At 37.2% G+C, this 22897-nt stretch overlaps 1 protein-coding gene across 14 annotated transcripts in view; it reads right to left on the bottom strand.

The window, feature by feature from the left end:
• Positions 1-1447: 1447 nt before the first annotated feature.
• MGA (MAX dimerization protein MGA) overlaps positions 1448-22897 on the bottom strand; it is a 93032-nt gene continuing 71582 nt past the window's right edge. For 10 of the 14 annotated variants that reach the window (XM_029950297.1, XM_029950296.1, XM_029950293.1 and 7 more), the window contains 9 exons: positions 19717-20007; positions 18007-19523; positions 14430-14560; positions 12213-12264; positions 9902-10108; positions 8283-8394; positions 7772-8005; positions 6490-6666; positions 1448-5397 (listed from right to left, as the gene is read on the bottom strand). In XM_029950297.1, the coding sequence (XP_029806157.1) occupies positions 4124-5397; positions 6490-6666; positions 7772-8005; positions 8283-8394; positions 9902-10108; positions 12213-12264; positions 14430-14560; positions 18007-19523; positions 19717-20007 (3995 nt within the window). In that variant the 3' untranslated portion in view covers positions 1448-4123. The remainder of the gene's footprint in view (positions 5398-6489; positions 6667-7771; positions 8006-8282; positions 8395-9901; positions 10109-12212; positions 12265-14429; positions 14561-18006; positions 19524-19716; positions 20008-22897) is intronic. The other 4 variants (XM_029950298.1, XM_029950300.1, XM_029950307.1 and 1 more) reach the window with 2 other exon arrangements.

Raw genomic sequence — 22897 nt, 5'->3', positions numbered from 1 at the left:
CTAAATTGCCAACCCATCCTCCAAATGCAGTTAATCCTTATGTCATTTCACCATCCATACACTATTTCACTTTTTATTCTGCTTGTATATGTCCCAAACATACATGGTTGTCAGGTTTTAAAATTCTGTCTGGGAATTGATGTGTACAATTGTCTGCTTTGAGCTATGCTCATTAGATCAGATTTTTTAATTTACCCTACGCTTAACATGCAAAAAGGTGCAATTATAAGATCCTGGAAAACTAACAGGCTAGAGTAAACATTTGCTCATCAATTCAAATATTTATTGAGCACCTTTACATGCAAGGCACTGTGGGACAATGGAGATCGATGCTTGCAGTTGGAAACAGAAGGGATCTCAAAAACAATGCTTCCAAGACTGCTTTCTTATTTAACAAAATCTCTTCTAAAGCAGAGTTTGTAACAATAGAAGAATTTAGTAGAGCTTTGATTTGTCTCAAAATTCCCAACTCACTCTGTGGTTTATGCTTCTCACCCTCCACACACACCTCCATGACATTATTATTCAATGCTTACAGATCTCTGTAGAGCAGTTCAGTTATGCCTCCAGTTCAAAAGCTATATATATCAAATTATTTCCCTCTTAGTTTCAAAAATGCATCTTTGATTTTTTTCCCCTCCAAATGGCAGTGAGTCTTGTATACCTCAACTTTAATTTTGTGTCCAGCCATTCATATTCTCATAAAATCTCATTAGAGGCAATACAATAACATGAAGTACTGATGCCCTTACAAGCACTTTCTTCAGTATCAACCATTTTGTGCAAGAAATGTACTCAGATTCTTGGTTATCCATCATTCTCTACAGAAGTACCTGAAAATGTGCGGCCTACTCTATACATTGTTTTTTAATCTAGGCATGAAGAACAAGGATTTATCACTATTTTTCAGGCCCATCTTCAAAGTGCATTTACCTCTCGATTCACCTGATCCCGTTCCATTTTAATATCTTAACCATTATAATTAGAAGAGGAAAAAAAACTGTACTATGTGATCTTAGAGTAGTTCAATGTCTAAAGGACTACTTTAATAAATAAAATTTTTTGTAAGTTGTGATACTATAGTAACATATATCTTGCTTTAAGAACGTCTATGTCCTTAGCCCCTGAGACCGTGCTTATGTACTGTTATTTTCTAAGGTAACAGATCTATTACCTGCACAAATTGGTATTATGCAGCTAACCTTTCCTCACTGTTGAATGACTTCTTGAGACAAACATTTGCTGTCAATTTGTGGAAAATTTTGAAGTCTTCATGTAAAACATGCTACAAGGATTAGCAAAAATCTCCCCAATTGGCAGGTCAGAAACTTTGAAAACAGTAAGCAATTCCTATGATAAAACTACTTCAAGTGGTACCTCTCTCAAATGAGTCCAGGCATTAGATTCCTCTACTCCAACTCAGCACAAACCTTCCAACACCAAGTCCTCCTTTCATTATTATAACTGATTTATTTCAAGTTTATACATTCTATCTTCCACTCACCAAACTTCTTCTGTTCTTACGTTTCTAAAAAAATAGTCATTTTTCAAAAGCAGAAAAGGAAAGATATATATTTAATATATAAAAGAAAAGGCTAAATCTGACATAATTATATTCTTAAAAACATTCCATTTATTTACAGATGTATAAAAAGGCGAATTATTGGTCTACTGAAATCATGCTTCTTATAGTGTTAGGGTGAGAGCTCACTATCCTCCCAATTCCTCAACTCCTCTCACTCAACTACATCTTTCATAATCACACATGTCATTTTCATAGATCAGTTTCTCTTGGGGTAAGGTAAACGGGGAGGAACTTTTGGAGATTTGAGATTTCTATCAAGACTGCAGGACTGTTCTGTTCTGAAGATAGAGTCCTCCTTCAAATTAGCCTTCACAACTTACTTGTTCTAAGAGGTCTTGAAAACACCATTATCCTGGGAGTTTGTAATGACATCTGCAGCCTTCCACGGACCTGGAATTATCTCTCATTTCCACCTCTGTACATCTCTCACAAACAGAGTCAAATATCTTCACATCAAGAACTAATTATTACCTCTTTATTTTTTTTCTAAAAAGGGAAAAGTGTTCAGAAGCAGAATGGTCCATCTTTTCCTGAGGATTTATTCACTCACTTGCCTTCTCCTTGGCTGACCCTCAAAAGCCTTAACAAGAGCTCTGGGGAGTCAGGAGGAAATATGAGGATGAGACAAGCAAGTTAATAATGGGAAACTGCTATACCTGGATTAAAATACTAGGATCTCCAAGGTCAATTATTAGCAGGGTAGGCAGGTACTGGACTCCTTGGCTAAGGCATTGAATGAACTCCACTGGGTCAAGAGTAGTGGGAGGGATAATGAGAAGCTAAGGGGCACTCATTACCTACTTCAAGCTTCTTCAGTAACCTTTAGAGGAGGGAAGGCTGAATGCTGATGAGCAGGTCTAGAAAGGCAAGTAGCACAGTAACAACAAAAAATTTGCTCCCACTGCAATTTGCAGAGGAAATTTTTCCACCCTTTTCAATCTAATTACCAGAGTTACTAGAACGGGAACCAACCATGGAAGTACTAATTCACTGGCTAGAACTATTCCAAAGCTGGCCCCAACAACCTACATCTGAAGATCTGAGTGGGATTTGGCATAAAGAAGGCAAGGGGGATGTAGAAGAAATAGCATCACCCAGGCACAGCCCAGGCACTGGAAGCTCTTGTGTTAAGTGTTTCACAACACAAGCAAATCCTGTCAATGAAGACAGAAGAGGGGTTACATTCCAAAATATAATTATTTAAGAAAGGCAAAATGCAGCAGCTAAGTCCCAATCTATACATTTTCAGAATAGTGATTCTTGCCCCCAGGAGTTTCTAAGAGACCCCTCAAGTGCACCATGATTATTTACAAACTAGATAGGAAACATCATTTCTATACTCAATACAAATCTCATCTTCTAGGTTGAAAACTTCAGCCTTTGAGAAATCTATGAAAACAACTATACAAAAATATAAATATCTTTATCTTTACAGGCTGTCAGTTTTTCATACCCTGACAGCTTATGAGTGAAAAAGCTCTACAGATCATTGAATCCATGGTAGCAGGTAATAAAAAATATATCTTGTGATTCAAATACTGCCTCATTTCCCTGGTAAAGAGTGCCTACTGTGACTTTTCTTTTCTTTACATCCTGTGCAGGTAAAAGTGAATGAAACCTTCAAGCACCAGGAGGCTGGTTTGATTTGGGAAATATCCAGCCCCACAATTTTTTGTTTTGGCCACGGTCTCTGGTCTGGGCAGGGAATGCTTTTCATTTTAGCTGTCTCTTGAGTGATGTGATGTGTGAAAAGGGGAGGGCTCCTTCTATGCCTACTTCCAAAATATATATTCCAGGTAGAAACCCTTGGTACTGTGAAATGTCTTTTCAACAAACACTCAAGACAGTAAGGGCGAACTAGTATTTTCTTTAACGTCTGAAAATAATCACCTTAGTAATAAAAGTTAAAAGCATTCCTACTTTACCAGAAGGCTTGGATTTGTAATTGTGATTGAAAGGTAAGGGAATGGAAGCTACTTGGGATATGAAAGAAGAGAATATTTTGCTGAATGACACAAAGTGTTTCACTTTGGTATTCCATGGTACCCATCCTCTCTCAGCCTACTCTTGAACCACCAACTAAAAACTCTCTTCTGGATCCCTGTGCCCACGTGCATCACATTCCTTGGATTTCAGATTTAAGCCACATAAACAACAGCTATCCACTACAGTTCAGCCCATAACAACTGCAAAGTCTCAAGCAGCTTTTTCTCTGGGAGGGAAGAAACTAGGTACCACTATGGACCTACAGTCTTGTTATGAATTTCTTGGGTAAGAGGGGCACCTCGTGTTCAGTAATGGATCACATCTTCTTAGGATGAGGAGACCCAGCACCACAAGTGAGGTAACACATTTTAACATGATCAGAATTTCATAGTAGTAATTTCTTAAACCGAGGTCAGCACCCTAGCCCCCCTTCTCTACCATCATCCACTGCATCAAAGTCAAGGATCACAGTTCCATGACACAAATAAACAGATGCCAACAGAGAAAGGTGGTTTCCCTCATAACCCGACTTCTGCCTGAGGACAGGAAAGTTCATTTCCCTGCAGAACTTGGTGAGGCCCCAGAGTTGCCCAATTTGGCCACAACAGGTGCCAATGTAGGCATCACCTTGCTCTCCCGGCATTCCTGGTCATTTCCTGTTAAGTTCATTTTGTGTCCAACTGATCCAACTTTGGCAGCTATAGGTGCCAAACATGGCATCACCTTAAGACCCTGACCATCTGCATCACTAGAAGGATTAGCCACTTTTAAACCTAGAGGTGCTAACTTTGGCATAGGCCTCCACAAAGTATCCGTGCTGCTGCTGTTCTCTAGGCCAGCCTTCATGTGTAGAATGGGAGGTGAGGACACACTTTCAAGCTCTGCTGGGACACCAGAAGTACTCTTCCCTCCATCACTGGCTTTCTTGTGAGAAAGGAGGGAATCCTTTATCTCAGGGTCAATAACAATCTTAAGGACATCTGGCTCAGAGGCTGGTTCTGCAAGTTGTTTCTCATTCTCGGAAAAGTCATCATCTTCCAAGTGCAAGAGGAGAGGACTGACAGAGTCACTCTCCCCTTGTACATCAGGCAACTCTTTCAAACCAGTTCCCAAGTGGCCAACCTGGAAAGTTGCTCGGTTCCCAGGAGGAAGTTTACTGATAAAACCACGTCGAGCATCTCCTGGGAACTCTGTATCCATAGAGCTGTCAGCCAGGCTAACAGAGTCATCATTTAGTTGCTGATTAAGAAAGGCAATCTCATTGAGCAGAGAAGTCAGTGTCTCATCAGTATCATCCTCATCTTCCGTATTAGTTAGCAGTTCATTAGAATCTAACGCTGCTTCCTCTATAGCTGATGCTACCTTTCTCAGTTCCATCTCTATACTGGAGTCTTTGAGTTCTTTCATCTTTAATTTATGAAACGTGGACTCCTTTGGCTTCAGTTTCTCCCGTCTAGATTCACACTCTTTCCATTTATATTGAATACCTCTCATTTCACCAGAAATCTTTTTGGGTAAGAACTCTTGTGCTTCTTGCATCCTGGAAACATCAACTATTTGTGGAAAACCAGAATCTTTATTTGCCAGAAAAACCGGTGTTGGACCCAGTGCCATTCTGCCATCTCTATGGCTACCTCTGGAAGAGATTCTACCCGAATCTTCAAAGGAGTTATCTTCATTCCTGACAGTACTTTTCAGGTGGTCAGGTGGCTTGCCATCAGAAACTTCATGAGGGTATTTGCTTCCACCCATATCTACCAAACCTCCTTCTGTGGCCAATGATGTCACATTAACAATTCTTGGCATCATAAACAAGTCATCATTTTCTGGAGGGGGAAAAAAATTCATTTAGTTCTATAGCAGTAAGCATCCCTCTCTCATTCATACCCAATGACTTGAAATCTCTCAAACTGGTAGTCAAAATTCACCAGTTTACTTTTATAAGAAAGATGAAAGGAACTATTCTTCAAATTATGAAGACCTAGCTTAACAAGAAAATAGGTAGGGGTGCCTAGCTGGCTCAATTGGTTAAGCATCTGACTTTAGCTCAGGTCATGATCTCGCGGTTCGTGAGTTTGAGCCCCGTGTCAGGCTCTGTGCTCTGTGCTAACAGCTCAGAGCCTGGAGCCTGCTTTGGATTCTGTGTCTCCCTCTCTCTTTCTCTCTCTGCCCCTCCCCCATGCATGCTCTGTCTCTCTCAAAAAATAAACATTTAAAAAAAAAAGGTAAAATCTAACCAAAGGACTGTTTAATATTCTTCGATATTAAAAGTTCTATTTAATTATTTTATAGGAATGCTCCTCAGTTCATTCTTTATCCTGAAGCAGACATGCATCTTGATTCTGTTCACGCAATTAACTGCTACTCTGAGGGAAAAATGAAGCCCTAGGGGCAGCACTATAAAAGAAAAGATGACCCCTCCAGAATGAGTTTAACAATATTACTACTGGTAAAAATACTTTTACTTTAACAGAAATTTAGGTGCCTAAAACCTAAATCATCAAAGTGAGACTTCCTTTTCAACTCTACTCCTTACCCCCAAAAGGGAGGGGTGCTCAAACTGAAACTGGCTGGTAACGTAGGAGTGCACCGTCTCAGAATACAACATGAAATTTATAAATATTTGTCAACACCAAAAACTAAAACAATGACTCATTATCTTCCCTTACTTTCAAATATTTTCAGTGTTTTTCTTACTCAGAAATAACTAAAAATCACAAGAGTTCCCAATCCCAGGTTTAAAAAAAAAAAAATCAATAGAGCCAAACATGTTCTAAAAAGAGAGTCATCTCTTTCCAAGGCAAAAGCAAATATAAGAGATCTTATTATTACAGAACATGGTTCAAAGGCTTTGTTTGTCACAGTGAAATGCCAAAAATAACCTTTTCACTACCCAGAGGACAACACTTACAACATACCTGATTGAGCCACAGCACTGGTGGCAACCTGAGGCTTCAAATCTGTTTCTAACAGAGCAGGAGAAACAGTTACCACTGGTCCTGAGAATAAAGGACCTTTTAAGGTGAGCAATTGCCCTTGCGGAGTCATCACAATGTTGGCAGAGGTGTGTGGAGTGTTAGAGGGTGAGGTATTTTCTGTAAGAAAAATGAGAAATTAGTTAAAGATAAAGGTCTTTAATTAATGATAGGAGAGCCTAGGAGCCTAGGAGAGATCCCTAATACCACACACTTACTTAAAAGGCAACAAGTAAATTTCAAATTTAGTTAGGGTGCCTCAACTTGGAATTTACTTTTTGGCCACTTTTCACTGTATAATGGGTTACCTGTCCACGGATTCTCCTAAGGGACAGAAGTTATGCTGAGGGAAAAAAAAACTATGGAACCACTTTTTCAACAGAATGGTCCCAATAGTCTTGATGGTGAATCAGGATAATGGTACGCAAAATCTTATCTCCAGCTTGCTTTCCTTATACACCTCTAACAAAGTACTTCAAGTTTCTAGCTCTCAATCCTCTAGCTTTTCCATCTATGAAATGAGGTAGACTAGACAAAATGATGATTAAAATCTTTTCATAGCAATAACATCATTCGATTATGCAATGTTAAAACCAACTCATATTTTAGTATCCACCACTACTTTTCTCTTAGATATCCTGGTCCATACAATGGGCCACCCCAAGAGAAAAAAAAGAATACACTATTCTCTAAGAATACAAACAAGTAATATAAAATCAACATAATCTCACTTCCAAAATCAAGATTGGAGAGAACAAGAACTTAAAACCAATTTACTTTTGTTCCTTAAAAGCAATTCATTGATAGGCAATCTGATGAAAATAAAGCTTGACTCAACAAAATTCATTCTTTTAAAATTCCAATTTATTAGTCTAAGTAAGACAAAGACCCAAACTTCCTCAACTTGTGAACAGAACTGCAGGGAAATCAAGAGTTTAGATATTGAGTCTGAAAAGATGGCAGCTGAAAAAATACTCACTGAAACATTAGAATAATCTGACTGCTATTAAAAGTTGGTTTTTCAGGTTACCATAACTGGTAATTTCTTAGGATTTACTTGAGTGTATAAAGTTAGAAACTAAAATCTACTGTGGTTAATATTTTTATACAACTTATCTTTATTTTAATTCATTTAGAATTAAAATTATGGCCAAGAAAAGACTCGGTCCACTGAACTAAACTGATTATTCGCCAACATTAAGAAAGCAAAAAATGTCCTTCCTACCTGTGGCCTGGTCTCTTTTTCTGGAAAGAATCAATGGTTTCCCCTTCCTGTTATTTATAAACATCTGTCCAACATCTACAGATGATGCAGAAGATCCTTCCTGCTGTTTGCTAGTTCTGGGAGACACATCAAACTCATCTGATCCCATCTTCTTTTTTCTTTTTTGTGCCTCTAGTGCTTGTTGTTTTGCATAAATATACTCTAGCTTCTTCAGGACCACTTCTTCTGTCTTACCTATAAGTTGATAGGGAATAAACTGTCACTCTTTATATGACCCCCATGATAATGAGAAGTAGGGTCAAATGAAGCCCAGTTGATTTAACTCTATTTCCCAAAACTATGGAAATCAAGAATGATTATAATCCAGAAGAACATCCACCCAATCAAAAGGTAACTGTTAGCTCTGGGAACCAAGCCATAAACTAATAATATCTGAAAAGTCTATTGAGGATTTCTCCTCACTAAAGATGTTACATTATTTTCTTTATCAGAGATCATTCACATATCTCACCTGAAAGAGAGGATACTTTCCGTATCAAAATATTCCGTTTTCGAGTCAGGAGATTTTTCTGTCCTATCAATTTGTCTGCCTGATCTGTTAGTCCCTGAATTTCGCTGAATGCCTATGAACAAAAAATTAATGTCATGTGAAATGATTTGCTCTTTCCTAAAAACAGGTAAGATCTACTCAATTTCTTTAATGAAAGAAGTTTTAATATTTTAGAAAATTTTGTAACACCATTTAAAACAATTCTTGATACTTAGAAAACTCTTATCTGTTAAACTGCAGGAGGTTTTCTGGCTTAGTCTTCTAAGAAACATGATTATTTCCAAAGAGCATCACTGAGTGCTTCACAGGTGTTTCTATTACTATAAGAATATTTAAAACAATTACCCTATTTAGATTTTAATAATGAACTATACTTTTATTTTAATGTTTATTATTTTTGAGAGACCAGAGAGAGACAGACTCAAGTGGGGGAGGGACAGAGAGAGGGAGACACAATTCAAAGCAGGCTCCAGGCTCTGAGCAGTAAGCACAGAGCCCAGTGTGAGGCTTGAACCCATGAACCAGGAGACTGTGACCTAAGCTGAAGTGGGACACTTAACCTACTGAGCCAACCAGGCACCCCTAATAACCAACTTTAAAATCACCTCATATGGGGCACGTGGGTGGTGGCTCAGTCAGTTAAGCAACCGACTCCTGATTTCAGCTCAGGTCATGATCGCAAGGTTTGTGAGTTTGAGCCACATATTAGAGCTCTGAAGGTGCTAACAGCACAGAGCCTGCTTGGGATTCTCTCTTTCTCTGCCCTTCCCCACTCATGGTATCTCTCTCTCTCAAAATAGACAAACTTAAAAAAAGTCTTAAGGGGCGCCTGGGTGTCTCAGTTGGTTAAACATCTAACTTTGGCACAGGTCATGATCTCACAGTTCGTGGGTTCCAGCCCCACGTTGGGGTCTGTGCTAAGCGCTGTGCTCAGAGCCTGGAGCCTGCTTTGGATTCTGTTTCTCCCTCTCTCTCTCTGCCCCTCCCTCACCTGCAGTCTGCATCTCTCTCTCTCTCTCAAAAAAAAAAAAAAAAACATTAAAAAAAATCTTAAAATATAAAATCACTTCCTAATCTAAGTAAAGTCTTGCTGAAATAACTGTGTTCTAGAGGGATAAGAATATTTGCCTTGTACTCCTCCAACTTCTACTCAAAAGCAATTTAAATGAAATTACCTTAGATATTTCAGATTTCCTATTTAAATGGCTGGCAATTGTTAAAAACTATGTTAAAACATCACTTATGTTGTGTTTTTCACTGTGGTAAACTGTGTTAGTGCTATGGAGAACACCAGTGTAAAGAGATTGAACTCTAGAGTCAACTAGAGTTTCTGACTTAATCTGAAGTGAAGATAGTTCTGCTGGTTAAGAACTTGACTTTCAAAAAAAACTACTTTCACTCAGCATAAGGGCTTTTCCCCTTAAGGGATTTGTTGGGAGTTCACTAGTCCATATTCACATGTTAAATACAAGCTCCACTTCAATCTTCCTCTTCAGGTGATGAATCTCTTTCTCAAAGTAGCTCTAGAAGATTCTCTTAGTCAAATTCTCATTTGTCGGTCATTTATAGAGAACACTTACCCTAGTGAGAATGAGACTTTTGGAAACCTTAGAAGAATGAAGCAATCCCAATGTGATCTTCAATTTCTCAAAGAGATCCCTCATTTCACCACGCCGGCGACGCTCATTAGCAGTGTGTGTCCGGCGGTAATAGGCAAAAGCTTCTGCTTCTTTTTGTAGTTTTTCACTCCAGTAATCTGGCTTCAGTTTTAGAGGAATTGGTGGAGCCTAAACAAACAAAAGATTGCTACCTAATTATCTTTCATTTGTACCTGCCCTCTTCTTCCATTCTAAATGGCACTGTTCCATAACACAGACCCACCATCTTCTGTCTACACTATTGTTAACAACCTCTCAAAATTGGTCATCTTACTGTAAGTCTATCCTTCTCCAAATCTAACTTCAACAGTGTAAATCACTTTTGAGCTCAAATTTCAGTGGTTCTCAAGGAAGAATGTGAGGAGAGAGAATCTAAAAAGAGTTAATCCAAGTAATTTAGTATTAAAACTTGTTTTCATGACACAAATTACATAAAAAATTTCAACAGAATCTTATAGATGGAAAATAGGTTTAAACTTTTTCTTAAATGCTTTAAGATCTTCTATAATTTGGTAAAGGAACAACTGTCTTTCTTCTTAAATCACCATTCTCTCCCACCATTCCAAAGTGCCAGAAGTTTCCAAAACACACTATGCAGTCTCACATCACTTTGCCATTATACAGACAGTTGCCGGCACCCATTCCTCCCACTCTATCTTTCAAAACTTAACATTTAAAAGTCAAACTTTGCATTTTTCAATAAAGTCTTTTTTGACCCTCAATACGTATGCCTTAGACCCCTTTCTCTTATTTATTCTACTTTACTTTTCCAAGATATTTATTACTGAAAAGAAGTAAAAGATGCATACATGATTTTAACTATAAATATTTGAACGAAATACCATGAATGAAAACCAACTGTGCCCTACATTTGTACCTGGATCCTTAAAAACAACCACTTCCTATTTCTTTTAGAGGCTTTTTCTAGTTCTTAAATCTATACTCTATATAAAAAACAAGATAAGCTTATTCTTTTCAATTTTCAAGGCTACCTATCGATCTTCTGCTATACAGAAGATTTCGCTCACACCACTCTTGCACATCTTACAATCCCATCTTCCTAATATAGGCAGATCAATAATTTGAATTCTTCTCATGATCCCTCTGCAACTTGAATATCTCAACTTCTCATCAACATCATCTTTGTAAAATGAAGATATCAGCACTCATACCTTTTTCTTTTCCCTTCTTCCCTCTTTCACCTTCCAATTTGGTATTTGTACTTACACATTTTTCAAAACTACAAGACTTCCATACTTTATTCACAAATTATAGAAGTTTGAAAAAAATTAACAGTGGCTATCATATTAAGACAGTATGAATACTGCTCAAAGTGAGTAATAATTACATTTCCTGTCTTCTATAGTTTCTTGGTTTTGTTTTTCCTTCTCTGATGTCTCTAATTGCCCCCTCCCCCTTTGACACTGTTGGCCTTTATAACAACCCAGATAGTACTCCAAAACTCTAATAATTAGGGTATAAACACTGGCTTGTGAATATAAGGTATAATGAAAATTCTTACACCTGAAAAATGTTTTAGGATGAAAAAATACAATATATGCAAAATTATTACAACAATGTAAATTATGTACCCCTCCAACCAAATCCAAACTAATCACCCAGTGTTTTTTTTTTTTTAATTTGAATACCACCACCTTCCACTTCCACTCAATCTCCAGAATTGTTTTTATATTACTTAAAAAGGCAGAGTAACAAGTGGGAAATGGTTTAAACAATCAAACTCTCTTTAATTCATAGTATTAGTAAAGATAAAAACCTTGCTTAATTATGGTATTATGATGTTTAAGAAAATCAAAGAAGGTTCAAAATTTAATAGCTCTATGAACTGCTACCCATCATTTCAGAGAATAATTTCTTAGGATACTGAAAATCTTGAGTCTCAATAAAGGAAAATGCCAGGTTTTGTTCATGTCACACAGATAATTAGAGTATAGGATTAGTTTTCAAGTAAGCACAACAATTTTCATCAATCCCATACCCATCTTAATTGTTTTAGAATATTTTGTCATCTGGGAGTAACAGAGAATTAAAAGGAGGAAAAAACATTTTAATATGGTAATTTCATTAAGAAAAAGAAGCAGATTCTATTAGCTCACTGGTAAAATTTGCCCTGAAAAAAGTCATAGCTAATATAGATGTTATTTTAAACCCTAATAACAAATGTTATCAATTTTATTAGGTGAGTAATTGTCATTGAATATATTGTAAATACCTTTCGACTCCTTTCAGCAGCTTTTTCATCTGCAGAGACATGGGTACGGCACCTAGGTAAAGACAACATTTTCCAATGTCTTACTAAAATAGTAACCCAAGACCTATTTCACTGCTACACTAAACAAAACCATCTCAAATTGTTTAAAGTGTAACCAGTTTCTTTTTGCCAAGGCCCTTTTTGTGGCAATATGATTTAATTCAACAGTATGCTTTTTTCCCCTCTGTGCCCAAATAGTCCCTAGACTTGCTAATTATTTTTCCATCATAAAATATTTCATATATACAAAACTAAATAAACAAAACATATAATGAACAACCAGGTACCTACCACCTAGCCTGAGAAATAAACATCTCAAAAATATAGGAGATCTTATGTGCAGCCCACCCAATCACATTTCCTTCCTCTCTTCTTTCTCATAGGTGAACACTCCCAAAAGGAGTTTTTACCATGCATAGCTATGCAGTTCTACTAGCAATGTATCCGTAAATAAAAAATATTATGTAACACTTTAAACATTAAACATTATACACTATAGCATATGTTTTTTATTTGGGGGAGGATGTAGGCAGAGAGAGAGAGGGAAAGAGAATCCCAAACAGGTTCTTGTCAATGTAGAACCTGATGTAGGTCTCAAACTCAGGAACCAAAAGATTATGACCTGAGCCAAAATCAAGAGTCAGACGCTTAACCAACTGAACCACCAAGACACCTAAATATAGTGAATCTTTCTTCATCTAATTTCACTCAACATTATATCTAAGATATTGACACACATCATTCTATTTCAAACATTTTAACTGCTATACAGTATTCTAAAGTGTGAATTTTCAAAGTGTGAAATTTCGTTTTCAGAATTCTAATAGTTATATAGGTTACTTCCAAATTTACTCAATGGCAAATAATACTGCAATGTACAGTCCCATGCACGACCCCTTGTACACACGTGTGAACTTTTCCAGGGTATATATACTGAGGAGTGGAATTGCTAGATGGAAGAAATATGTGGAAGTCAACTTTCATCATGTCACATCACTTTCCAAAGTGCACCAATTTACATTCCCACCTGCAGTCTGTTCCCATTGCTCTACAACTAGACCCAACAGTACTATCAGAAATTGCAATTATTTGCTAATTTTATGGATGTAAATTAATGAAGTCACTGTGAATTAATATGTATCCCTAATTACTTGTGAGGATGAGCAAATTTATGTGTTTATTGTCTGTCCAGGTTTCCTCTTCTGTGAACTGCCTGTGATATCCATCATGTACTTATCTACTCCATCTACTTTTTCTTATGGACTTAAGCAACTATTTTATACCCTTGATACTAATCTTTTGTCAAACATGTACTGCAAATATTTTCCTCATAGTCTAAGTCTGTCTTTGCACTGTTTTCATGGTGTGCTGACAGAGAGAAATTTGTAAATGTTTAACAATTTCCTCCTTTACAGTTTGTACTCTTTGTGTATTAGTTATTCTTTCTCTCCGTTTACTGAATTCATCTTCAGTGTCTTACAACAGCGTTTTATAAAAGTTCCAATAGGCACTGAAGTAGCCTCCATACAGCTCTGGAATGAAGAAAATTACTAGGCCTATTTCTCTACACTTAGACTTTCTCAGCATCACCAGGGATAAAGAATTACTCTTTCTTGATTCATTGTTAATTTACACTGTTGAATGAGGTAACAGGAAAAGCACAACGTCTGGCACAAAATAAGAACTCATATCTTTTCCATCACTCTCTCACACGCTAAATCCTCAATACAAGGCTTACTAATGGAATAAATTTTCCTGAGCAAGTCATCATACTCTATTTTGATTTCATCAGGTGAATAGGTAAAAGTTTTCCTAACTGGATCTCACCTGTTCAACTAGTAAAGTAACCAAATTTAGAATTTAATGCCAATTCTGAAAAGATAAAATAGCTACATACAAACCTAGTATTTTAATACCAATGTGTCAGGCTCCAAAAGCACAAGTTATTCACATTCACACCTGGTCTTCTAGCAATAACCAAGGCAAGATAATTACCTCTGAATTCCAGCTCCCTCCTCATCTACTAATCAGAAAAAAGCTAGAGGAACAAAGGAACCAGGTCAGTTACCCAGAGCTCCTAAATGGAACATTTAGCTTTGTTTATGGTTAAAAAAAACAAACAAACAAAAAAACGAACAGTAACAAAAACCAAAAATCCAAAGAGAAATTAAGACTTACGGCTGTTTAAAAGTCTGGGTTTGGGCAGCTGTGGTCTTCATGTGGGCAATATTAATCTCCTCAGAGAGCTCTTCTACAGTCTCAATGTCCACCTGCTCCTCATCATCCTCAATGTACTCTACACAGGTATTCTGAAATAAAGCATTCCAAAAGTAAACATAATACTGAAAAGTAAGTACACCTAAACCTCTCACTTGAATGCTCCCCTTATAAAACCATACCATGAATACCGATGATCCTAACCTGGTTAACCTTAAAAAGGAATTAAGTTACAAAGACAACATATGGTTAAAACTAACAACCAGGCACTCCATTAAAAATCAGATACATACTAAACACATATTAGACTCTACTGATGCTTCAGTGTTATTTCTAGTGGACAAAATTCAGGTTACAGAAATATTAAAGCTTTATAAATCTTAAAATTAATTAGCAATAAAGCAAAATTTGATGAATGGAAAAGGGGAAAGTAGAAAAACTCAGGTTCTATTTTAAGAGTGCTTCAGGACTGGGGTGCCTGGGAGACTCAGTCAGTTAACCATCCAACTTTGGCTCAGATCATGATCTCACAGTTCCTGAGTTTGAGCCCACATCAGGCTCTGTGCTGACAGCTCAGAGCCTGGAGTCTGCTTGGGATTCTGTGTCTCCCTCTTCTCTTTGCCTCTCTCCAGCTCATGCTTGGTCGGTGTCTGTCTGTCTGTCTCTCTCTCTCTCTCTCTCAAAAATAAACACCCAGGGGCACCTGGGTGGCTCAGTCGGTTAAGCATCTGGCTTCAGCTCAGGTCAGATCTCACATTCGTGGGTTCGAGCGTCGCGTCGGGCTCTGTGCTGACAGCTAGCTCAGAGCCTGGAGCTTGCTTCAGATTCTGTGTCTCCCTCTCTCTCTGATCCTCTACTGTTCCCACTGTCTCTGTCTCTCAAAAATAAATAAAGAACATTAAAAAAAAATTAAAAAAAAAAATAAACACCCAAAAAAAGAGTGCTTCATGGCTAACCCCATATCATACACCCACAAAGACACACTCAATGTAGATATAACAGAATATAGCCCAGTCTTCTAAGCCTCTCAATCGTATCTATACAAGGATAGCTTCTGAAGAATTTCAGGTATCAAAAAAGCCCAAGCTTGTCATACTTGCTTATTATTCAAAAAAGAGTCAATCAGTAAGCATTTATTGAGCACCTAACATGGAAACTGATGTATATTTTATGTAAATAGTAGAACATATGCATTATGGGATATAGGTATTTTTAAGTCCACCTTTAAAAGTAGTGTTTACTATGCCAGAAACTAAAGCAGGAATATGTTATCTATAATTGTAGTATACCTGAGAGGCACAACTCAAAATGAAGCATCCCAATCACCTCATTAATTCTGTTTACACTTGATGGAAAAATTACTTACCCCCATGAATTATGTTCCATAGGTTGGCAGACACTAAATGCAAGCCATCATTTGTTTCCCAATTTAAGCACAATTTCAACAATGTATATTGAATTTAAACAATAAAAACAATATATATTAAAATTAACTTTAGAAAGCTAAATCAACAGAGTCCTGACAGAATCTAAAGAGTCTGAATAATAATGTAGGTAGATGCTTTAATTTAAACTGAAGAATGTCTGCCTACTGCATGTGTGCAGACTTTGTAAATAATATCCAGTGAACTTCACAATGGAAGACCGAAATTAAATAGACTACTCACTACTTTCCTTACACTAGTCCAATATAATAATCACAAGCACAAAGATATCATACGTGTCAGATAGGTACAAAAATACAATGTAGAATTTAGATTTTAGAGATCATTTAATATAATGCCCTTACTTTTAAAAAGGTCATTGTACCATGTATGTCAGATTCCCTATTAGGAAACCCAAGCAATGCCACCCTTAAGACACAATAAAAGTTCTATTATAAGTCACTTTTACTAATAGCAATAGTTTTCACTGTTTTTAAAGTTGGACTGTCTTTGATAAGATGCTTATCCTGGGTGACTTACAATGGGAGATTCTGCAAAAAGCACAAGAAAACCTAATTTTTAAACTCAGTAAATTCAGATTCGTCAGCTACCTACAGCTATCTGTCCTCAAAAAGGATGAGGCTATATATAGAAAAGGCAAATGTATATACAATCATCTAATTGTGGAGCCAGATCCTCATTTTACAAATGAGACAATTGAGGTACAGAAAAAACCAACAAAGGAACATTAGAATAGTTAAACACTTTAAAATTTTAAAAATAGGAATCTTTTTGCTCTATTTTATATGGATTAAGGCAGTTAGGCATTAACAAAGACCAGATAACATAGAGGCTGGATCTCATGGAAGCAATATTCTAAAATAACCAACTGCATGATAATCACCACAGAGGGCCATATTATCTGCTCCTGAAGAAAGGGACATGGTCTAGATTTGAGGGTACTTTACAGGCAGCTCGTTATAATCTTATGTTTTACATCAAACCCCAGTGTCAGGCATCAGCAAATCAAAAGTCTGCCACCTCTTTTTGTAAATGAAAGTTTTATTGGAATACAGCCACTCTTTCACTTAGTATTATTTATGGCTGCTTCCATGCTATAATAGCAACTGAGCAGCTCCAACAGCAAGCCATCCAGCCTGCAAAGTCCAAAATGTTAAGAACCCAGCCCTTTAGAGAAAAAGTTTGTCCTACTCCTGCCCTGTATCATACTGCTTCTCACTTAGGTAGGATTACAACCTTAAATAGGGAGTCTACCAAAAAATGGCTTCAGAAAAATTTTGTTAAATTATAAAGGTCATATTACAAAGGAAGATGACAAAGTTCAGAATATAAATCCTAGAAACTAGGGATGCCTGGGTGGCTCAGTTGTTCAAGTGTCCAACTTCAGCTCAGGTCATGATCTCACAGTTCGGTTCGTGGGTTCAAGCCCTGCATCAGGCTCTGTGCTGAACTCTTGCTCAGAGCCTGGAGCCTGCTTCAGATTCTGTGTCTCCTTCTCTCTCTCCCCTGGCTCCACTCTGTGTTCTGTCTCATTCTCAAAAATAAATAAATGTAAAAAAAAAAAAAAATTCTAGAAACTATTTAATTTTAGGAAATAATTAAAAAGCAACTTAAGGCAGGGTTATATTAAAATATTACATGGTATTTACCATTTTTCTACAAAAAGAAAAACCTATCTCTAAACATAGGTAGGTAAGTTCTCTAGTTCTAAGGTCACCCATTCCATTTTGTATCCATCTCCCAGACAGGCTATAGTCACTTTACAGAGAAAACGTAAAAAACTGAGAAAAAAATGGAAGTAGTAGTTTCAGAATTTCTTTTTTTAAACCTAACTTGAAAGGGACTCTCAAGCATCTATCCCCAAAGGGATAAGCCAGCCTTCCCATAACGGTAGACTAGTCTCAAAGAACAATGTAAGCTCAACAAATGTTACCTGACTGACATAGCCTAAAAACTACAAAGTCATTTAATCATAATCTAAACCCAGGCATCCAATTCACTGTATCAGGTTTTAGTGATCTTCTGGAAAAACTACTGTCTCTAACAAATCATTTAAATTCTTGAGGTTTCAGTCACAACAAAAATGGGCTCACCACCTTTTCTACATCATCAACCTCCTCACTCTGGTAGTCAGAAACAACATCCACAATCTCATCAATAGAATCATCGGTTTTCTCATTCTCTTCTTCCTCGTCCTCCTCTTCCAAATCCAAAACAGTCAAGTCAGCACTGCTTCGCCCACCATTCTTCTCTTGCTTTGGTTTTATCTGTTCTCCTGACAACAGTAAGTGACTTTGAAAATGTCCTTCCCCTCTGCTTCCTTTAGTCGCTCTCCTTGGAACAATGGAGAAGGCTGTAGGACTAGAAATCCTACTCCAAGGATCACACTCAGTTTTTAAAAGTCGGACATTTTCAGTAGTTCCACTTTTGCCAAGTAAATCAGAGATGCTTTGCTCTTGTTGAAAAACATCTGAATTCTCCTGACAAGTCTTTATTTCTTTAATTAACTGCTCATCTGCCTCTTTCTTGCATTCTTGTATAGTTCCAACACATTTCTGAGTCAAAGGGCCCTTCAGGTGTTTTCTCCACCTCTCCCTAATACTGTCCTTCTCCAGAGAGTCTCCACATCCCTTCCCTTTGGCCTCTGGCTGTGGAAAAGATTGATGCTCCACAACTTTGCTCCCTGATAATTCGAGTTTACTTTCTTCCTTAGAGATGACTGGAAATTCATTTGAGTTTTCCTCTGGATTTTTTAACCCTTCCTGCTGTTCCACTTTCACATCACCAAGCTTTTTAAGCTGTACATTACTTGCAGTTTGAACGGTCACATTGCTGGCTCTTCTGGAAATGGTCTTAACTTCTATAACACTTCGTTTTTCTTTGGAACTGTTATGATTTCCAATCCCAAACTCTTCATCTCCATCTTTATAGTCTTCGCCTATGTGTGACCCAGCGATACAGGAGTGCTCAGAAGGTTTAACAGTTATGGGACCTTCTTCTGTAAGGGATTCTTCATCCAAATGATCACCCCCATCTCTGAAAGAATCACTCAGGGTTTCTACTGAGGCAGCAGCTCCTGAGTTTTGCTTTATTATATTAACCTCAGAATCTGTAGCTTCTCCTTCTGACTGTAAGGCCTTCTTAGTACCCTGCTCTCTTTTTAAAAAGCTTGTTTCATCTTTTTGGTCTGCACTCTGCGACTCTTTCTTCATCTGAAGAGAAGTAACATGTTGAAGAATGGAACTGGGAACAGGCTTTTGACCAGGGAGCTGTAACAAAGCAAAACTACCAGACTGGAGAGGAATAAGACTGGCTGTACCAACAGGCTGCCCTCCTGAGCTATAGGTTATTTTGGTTTCAGAGCCTGTTTTACTTGCAAAGCTCTGCGGTTCAGGAGGGGAAATCCTCAGGGTCAATGTACCAGACTGAGACACAAAACTAGGTCCCGAAGAAAGCAATGATGGTGCCTGAGTGATAACATTAACTGCTGGAGAAGACCCAACAGCTTGAATTACAGGATTCATAACAGAGAAAGCAGAGGATGAAGCAGAAGATGGTGGAGTCTCTGAAGGTTTGGAAGGCGTGGGTAACCGGATTCCCATCACAGAGCCTGGTAAAAGGAGACAAAAAAAAAAAAAAAAACTTTTTAAATCACCACTGCCCACATTAAGACTTACAAGGTGTAATTTTCTTTTTGGACAGATTAGCTCTAAGAGACTAAGAAATCTTAGTGTATTAACAAGCCATGTGGCCAAATGATTCCACCAAAGAAAAATTCATTAGAAAGATCTCCAAATTTATACCTGGGTTCCGAAACACGACAGGCTGTAAGTTGGGCTGGGTATTAGAGCCTCGAAGTTGATGCAAAGGGAGGAGCTGAACAATCTGCCCATTAGGATGCCTGAACAGATTCATTCCACTTGGGCTCCTAACAGGTTGCAAGACCATCCGATGCCCCTGAAGCTGTGTGTTTGGGACAGGTCTAAGAGTAGGAGAACCCTGCTGCACTGGAATCAGCAACAATCGAGGTCCAGTACGTTTTACTGTGTTAGGAGAGACCTGGGGAGTAGCCACTGGGATCTGAGGGGCATTTTCTGAAAAACAAAAAATAAAAACATAGCATCAGAATTTTCCTTTAATACATGTAGCAAAAAATTATGACAACACAGCATCTGACCACCCTACAAATAAGTTCTAATTTGAATTTATAGTTGGTGAAATCTTGCACCTCTATCATGTACTAAATAATCTCATGGCTGAGAACAATTTACCTTAAAACCTATTCATTAACCAGACATTATAGGGCCTTACAATCAGAACGGTTAAAAAAAAAAAAAAAAAAAAAAAAAAGCAAGCAAGCATCAATTGTCAAGAAGTGCACATTAAGAGGATTAGGCCCTCTCTGGCCAAATGAGAAACACAGGCCTCTAAATCTGGACTCATATTAAATTTAAACAGATCATTCAGATAAAATTCTCTTCTTTAACCTTAAAATTAAGACTGTTAACACACTTAACTAGACTTATAATTTCACTTCATAGGTCATAAGATAGAGTCAAGGACTAAAAGTTATGAGGTATAAAAAACTCTTTGGCTTTGAAAATTTACTGACAAATAACCAAAGTGTAAAGATCTGTGGAAATTATTTTTCAGAAGGAAAAAAAATACATACCCCCAAAAAATGGAATGAAATTAAGAGACATCAAAGAAGCAGGGATATAAAGCCTGGTTAGGAAAAGGCAAATTATAGTTTTAAAACAAATAGAAAAGGCAAAAATTTAATGCAGAAGATGTGAACTTAAATTTCAAACCATTAATAGTACCTAAAGATGTACTTTAATGTTAGGAAGAGATTATTTAGAAATATTAAAGACATGGGGAAAAGTAGTATGGGTAATCTACAGACAGATTTTTGGCCAAGGGGATAAAAAGGTAGGAATAACAATAATAGTAATAAGCATAAATGAAACTAATATTAACATCACCAATCAAATTAGTTTAACTTATTTAACATTAAGAAATATTTTAATTTGTCACTAATGAGAAAAATTGACAAACCAAACAAATCACCTTAACATATGATATTCTATCAGACAGGCGACAGGCACTCCCCACAAAACCTATCAAACTTCTAAAATAAAGTTATGCTCCATTTACAGGACAAATTATATATAGAAGACACGGAACTACTCTTGAAAATGAGGAGGGGAAAAAAAAAGCAGAGACCAAAACTCTTCATGGGGAAAAAAGTGTGTAATTTAAACCAAAAACATCTGTCTCATTTGAAGTAAGAAGCTTGTTAAAGCTTTCTATTTCCTGACCATTTCTACTCAAGGTACAGTTTAGAAAGTGATTCAAACCCAAAGTACTCCAGTTCAGGGACTAAAGGCAGCCTTTAAAATACACACACTAAATATCTGATTGTTTACTCAAATGCAGGTGAGGGTAAGAAGGGAAAAGAGAAAAAGAAGGGAAGTTAAATGAAAAAGTCACAGATATCAAAGTGCCTGAGTTGGGATCCTTTGTGAACCCAGAACAAAATTACACACACTTAGAAGGAGCAACTATGAGCCCACACCATTTAAAAAGGAGCAGATGAGAAAATCTGTTAAAATTGATTATTTCCTCAATTGGTATTAGAGAAGCTATTTTTAGGTGGTGTATGATTATAGAATATCATAACACATTGTAAGAAAGTAATTTTTTAATTTTAATCTTCTGATGACATACAAAAACAAATACCAGTCTTTGATACTGCATGAGTATTTTCCAGCTTTCTTCATTAACAGAGAGTGCAAGCCACATGTTAACATAAAGTAGCTAGTTAGAATGTAATTCTTTTTATTATCGTTTCCAGATTATTTATAGTTAACCCTATGTTTTAGCAAGTAATGTTAGTTTCCAAATAAAAATTCCTTTTAAAAATATATTTAAGGGGCGCCTGGGTGGCTCAGTCGGTTAAACCTCCGACTTCGGCTCAGGTCAGATCTCACATTCATGGGTTCGAGCCTCGCACCAGGCTCTGTGCTGACAGCTAGCTCAGAGCCTGGAGCCTGCTTCCTGTTCTGTGTCTCCTTCTCTCTCTGCCCCTCCCCCTCTCATGCTCTGTCTCTATCAAAAATAATAAAATAAAACATTATAAAAATTTTTTTAATTACTAAAAAAATATATATATATTTAAGGGGCAGCCTGGATGGCTCAGTCGGTTGAGCGTCCAGCTTTGGCTCAGGTCATGATCTCATGGTTCGTGGGTTCAAGCCCCACGTCAGGCTCTGTGCTGACAGCTAGCTCAGAGCCTGGAGCCTGTTTCAGATTCTGTGTCTCCCTCTTTCTCCGCCCCTCCCCCACTTATGCTCTGTCTGTTTCAAAAATAAATAAACTATAAAAAAAAAATTTTTTAAATAAACAGTAATTCTCTTTGAGTACAATAAGAAAACCATTTACTTTAAGCTGGCTGAATTAGATTTCAATTAGGATATAATAATTACCAAAGTGTAGGATATTCCTATTTCAAGTACACTTAACCTAAGCCAACATAAGAAAAATTTTAACTGAAAAGCTGATAAGATTCCCAAACATATAAATATGTCTCCTTAGTTCTATCTCAATCGGTTCATATATAATAAGTAGAAGAATAATATCAGTAACATATGGGAGTTGGGATGATTCACAAATGATTTTTACTAAGCAAAAGGACCTACAATTTTAATCTTAAGCAAGGAGAGAGAAAAAGGCCTTAACCTGGCTGAAGCATGGCAGAAGCCCTCTCCTCTCTCTTTTTTAATTAAAAAGAAGCACCCTCCCCCCAAAAGGAACATCTACATTTGGGTTCCTTACTCAAAGATGTGCACCCCTAAGCTCTCAACACACAGCAGTGCACTTCCTCCTGTGCCCAACTTGATGGCTGCTCTACTGGCTCAGTGCTCAACTCTCACAGGCGTTATTTCAGTGTCCTTCAGCCAACATTTCCATTACAATATTTTG

This window comes from Suricata suricatta, chromosome 9 (assembly GCF_006229205.1).
Source record: "Suricata suricatta isolate VVHF042 chromosome 9, meerkat_22Aug2017_6uvM2_HiC, whole genome shotgun sequence".
Classification (NCBI taxonomy): Eukaryota; Metazoa; Chordata; class Mammalia; order Carnivora; family Herpestidae; genus Suricata; species Suricata suricatta.
Note: the sequence above shows the minus strand (reverse complement) of the source record. Positions and strands in the feature narration are given on the sequence as shown.